Source organism: Copidosoma floridanum, unplaced genomic scaffold (assembly GCF_036245765.1).
Source record: "Copidosoma floridanum isolate Cflo_tuat_1 unplaced genomic scaffold, Cflo_Japanese_pri ptg000030l, whole genome shotgun sequence".
Classification (NCBI taxonomy): Eukaryota; Metazoa; Arthropoda; class Insecta; order Hymenoptera; family Encyrtidae; genus Copidosoma; species Copidosoma floridanum.
In genome coordinates, this window is record NW_028321907.1 from 18,726,920 (window position 1) to 18,730,149 (window position 3,230).

Sequence of the window (3,230 nt, forward strand, 5' to 3'; positions counted from 1 at the left end):
TTTGGATAACGTAAATACATACATATATACATACACCATGCAGCCAACTTAGATCACCATTCTACATGGTTTGAAATTTATTTTACATCAATAAAAGATTATTTATAAGTGCTTACAGTTTTTGCTCTGACAAAAAAATAAGGAATCATCAATCGTTAAAAACTAAAAAGTAAAGAATCGTTTATTAGTCCATCGGATAGTAGCATATTTGAATGTTTTGAGCAACATATATCATAATGCATACTTTATAATTGATCAAATATACTTATTTCAACAAACTTGAAACATTAACTAATGAACAAAGCACATTGTACAACTTGTTTATTTCTTGTCATTCACAACATAACTCAACTAATTTCTAAGTAATTAAACATGTATTAGATTTGGTAAGGAATTAAAATTAGGCAGTATTTTGCAATTCATATTGTCACTCCATTTTTTGAGTTTACATCTTTTTCATCACATTATTTTTACTTTATTCAACAAATAATAACAATCGGTTTTAGTTATTGTAAGCTACGGTTATTCATCTAAATTTCTTGTACCCGGTTGTTGATTTAGAAGAGATCGTATGAAACAAACATGTGCGATATTTTGGTAAACAGATGTATATACAAACTTTTACTTACTTATGTCAGAGTTCTTGTTCGTATACCTCTGATTTTTAAGGAGGTAAAATAATTAAAAGTTACTACTTCTATAAAAAAATTATTCAGAAACATGATTCTGATGAGAGAATTGTCTTGTCAATTATGTTCATCATAGCTTTGTCTATAAAATCCATATAAGATGAAATTCTTGTATAAAGCCCAGGAGCATACTTTTCATTACAAGTCTGCAGACCACCAATGACAATTCCAATAATAGTATCCTTGTTATAAACAAGAGGACTTCCACTGTCACCCTGTTAATTAGAAAAAACATAACTTTACATAATATGTTTAGATAAAACTACAGTCACAGTTGCACTTTTAAGTTTACGAATACAAAGGTCTTTGTATTGTAAATGAGTAAATTAAATATTCTATACGTACGTCACATATTCCTCCAACAGCGTTCCCTTTATCTGACTCAACTTGTGCACATATATGAGTATCTTTCACTATTACGTTACTCGAAGTGAAAAAATACAAAAACGGAAACTAAAAAAAAAAAAAATTAGCCAGTCAATAAATTTATATTACATGGATAAATATTTATGTTGTATTAATTGTATTAATCATTAACCTTATACATTTTTTGACAAGTAGCATGATCAATAATTCGAGTTCTTGCAAACCTCATTTGATGCGATCGAAGACCTTTGCGAAATTGTAACACGCCCAAAATATTGTAAATTATTTTAATGGAATCCCAGCCAAATCCTGTGACAATAGCTTCTTTATAAGCATCAGATTGATCATCAGGTAAATTAAGTTTGCTTATGTAAGGATTCTCATCTAAGTTTAACGGTTTTTTTAACTGCATTTAAGAGTGTTCATGATTACTACTTTTTTGAAAATGTATTGTGTACTATATCAAATTACAGCTGATTATATAATTAATTTTCCGAAAAGTACTATATTTTACCCGTAGTATGGCAATGTCTGCCAACTTTTGTCCATAATCATATTTGGCAGGCACATACATCGTGTGGACCGGAACAATCACCCTATAGGTACTGACACTGAACAAATAATTGACACCAGCCAAAACAGCCACTGAATTCTCAATAAACTTGTTGTCTTCGTAAATGCAATGTGCAGCGGTGATTACAAAATATTTGCTAATTATACCACCACCACAAATTACCTTATCATCAGCTAAAATGGATACTTGGTATGTAAAACTACCGTATTCTGTCAGATTTCCACCAAGTATTCTTTCACTATCTAAAAGCTCTGCTAATAAAAGTATGTACAATATTAAATTTAGTGATGAGTGCATTCAGTTTTTGAAAACAGAAAGAAAGTTTATCGTGGTTAACAAGCATTTAAACGTTATTTTATTTTATTAAAAAAGTATTAGCATATTTTTAAACAAACGATGAGAAAAATGTTATCACTTTTTTGAATTCACTAGATCAGATATGTATTAGAGTATGTGTATAGAAAGATGTCTTTTGTACTAAGTAAGCTAGGATTACAAAAAATTTAACAAAAACAACAATGTATTTGCTATGTTTTTAATTGACTAACCTTTCTTTATCAAAAAAAGAGTTATAATTTTAGAGTAAAAAAATAACTTGACTAAGAACTTCATTTTGATACTCTATTTTTTACTGAAGATTTCATCAATACAATTCTCTTTTTAAACTCTTTTCATCAAATGTCATTAAAATGTATATCCGTCAAAGACTAAAAACTTTTTTGTATTCATTTTAATTAGTTGATTTTTATTTTCAGTGACCTAATCTAAATTCTGCAAGACATCTGATTCAATATTGAGTCGACTATCAATATCTACACAGCTTTAGTGATTTTTAACAGAATATAATTATTTAAGAAATAATATTCTAGTGCTTACAATAATTTATTTTATAGTATCGAGTCTTACCATAATGAATTAATTAGAAATTTTGTTTTATAGACGACTTTTTTGTACTCTAAACTAATGTAAATCTTTAGTAAATATTACGTTATCAAACGATTAAGCAGTTAATAAGGTGATATACACAAATGGATGACATGTATTTACAATTAAAACCAACATTCCATTAGTGTACTTCTTTATGTTTCTTCTATATGGAAAAAGAACATTTGTACATAATTTATGTTAAAGAAATTTAATTTTTGATTATAACAAAAAATTTTATCATGTTTCCAAACTTTAGATAAAATTGATTTTTATTTGGAGTCCTTAAGGTTATTTTTCTTAATAATTTCCTGTGTCAAACTTATCACTGACTTTTATCATGAACTGTTTAAATTGACTTTTCGCATTAAAAAAAAACTTTATTTTCAATAAGTAAAAGAAAGTCGACTTACGAACTCAAGTATCCAAAGAAAGAGGTATCGTTTAGGTTTTCGAGCACAGCCAAGATTTTCTTGCTTTGGTAAACGGCCTAATAAAACGGAGACTCAATTAAGCTACATTTTAATCGCAAAGATAATATAAACGCAAACAAGTGTAATCTGATAGAAATTGTACTTATAATAACCAAAATTTAACCATTGAAAAGTAGTTGTTGAAGCGTGTTTAAAAATTATTTTTACTGCGCACAGTTCCATTGCGACTTAAGTTGTGATAAG

General features: G+C 27.9%; 1 protein-coding gene across 1 annotated transcript; it reads right to left on the reverse strand.

The window, feature by feature from the left end:
* Window positions 1-712: 712 nt before the first annotated feature.
* Window positions 713-1,926, reverse strand: LOC149373528 (plasma kallikrein-like). Its single transcript, XM_089596868.1, has 3 exons — window positions 1,570-1,926; window positions 1,228-1,461; window positions 713-904 (listed from the first exon to the last, which is right to left on the reverse strand). Exons 1-3 carry the CDS (start codon window positions 1,924-1,926, stop codon window positions 713-715), a joined length of 783 nt encoding a protein of 260 aa, XP_089452994.1.
* Between the last annotated feature and the right edge of the window lie 1,304 nt (window positions 1,927-3,230).

What these genes read in the sequence shown, in the direction of transcription:
- LOC149373528 (XM_089596868.1), bottom strand. Translation starts at nt 1,926, where the DNA reads ATGCACTCATCACTAAATTTAATATTGTACATACTTTTATTAGCAGAG. An exon ending in CAGACATTGCCATACTACGG is followed by an intron (nt 1,462 to 1,569) that starts GTAAAATATAGT and finishes TCTTAAATGCAG; the next exon opens with TTAAAAAAACCGTTAAACTT. An exon ending in CTTGTCAAAAAATGTATAAG is followed by an intron (nt 905 to 1,227) that starts GTTAATGATTAA and finishes TCTAATTAACAG; the next exon opens with GGTGACAGTGGAAGTCCTCT.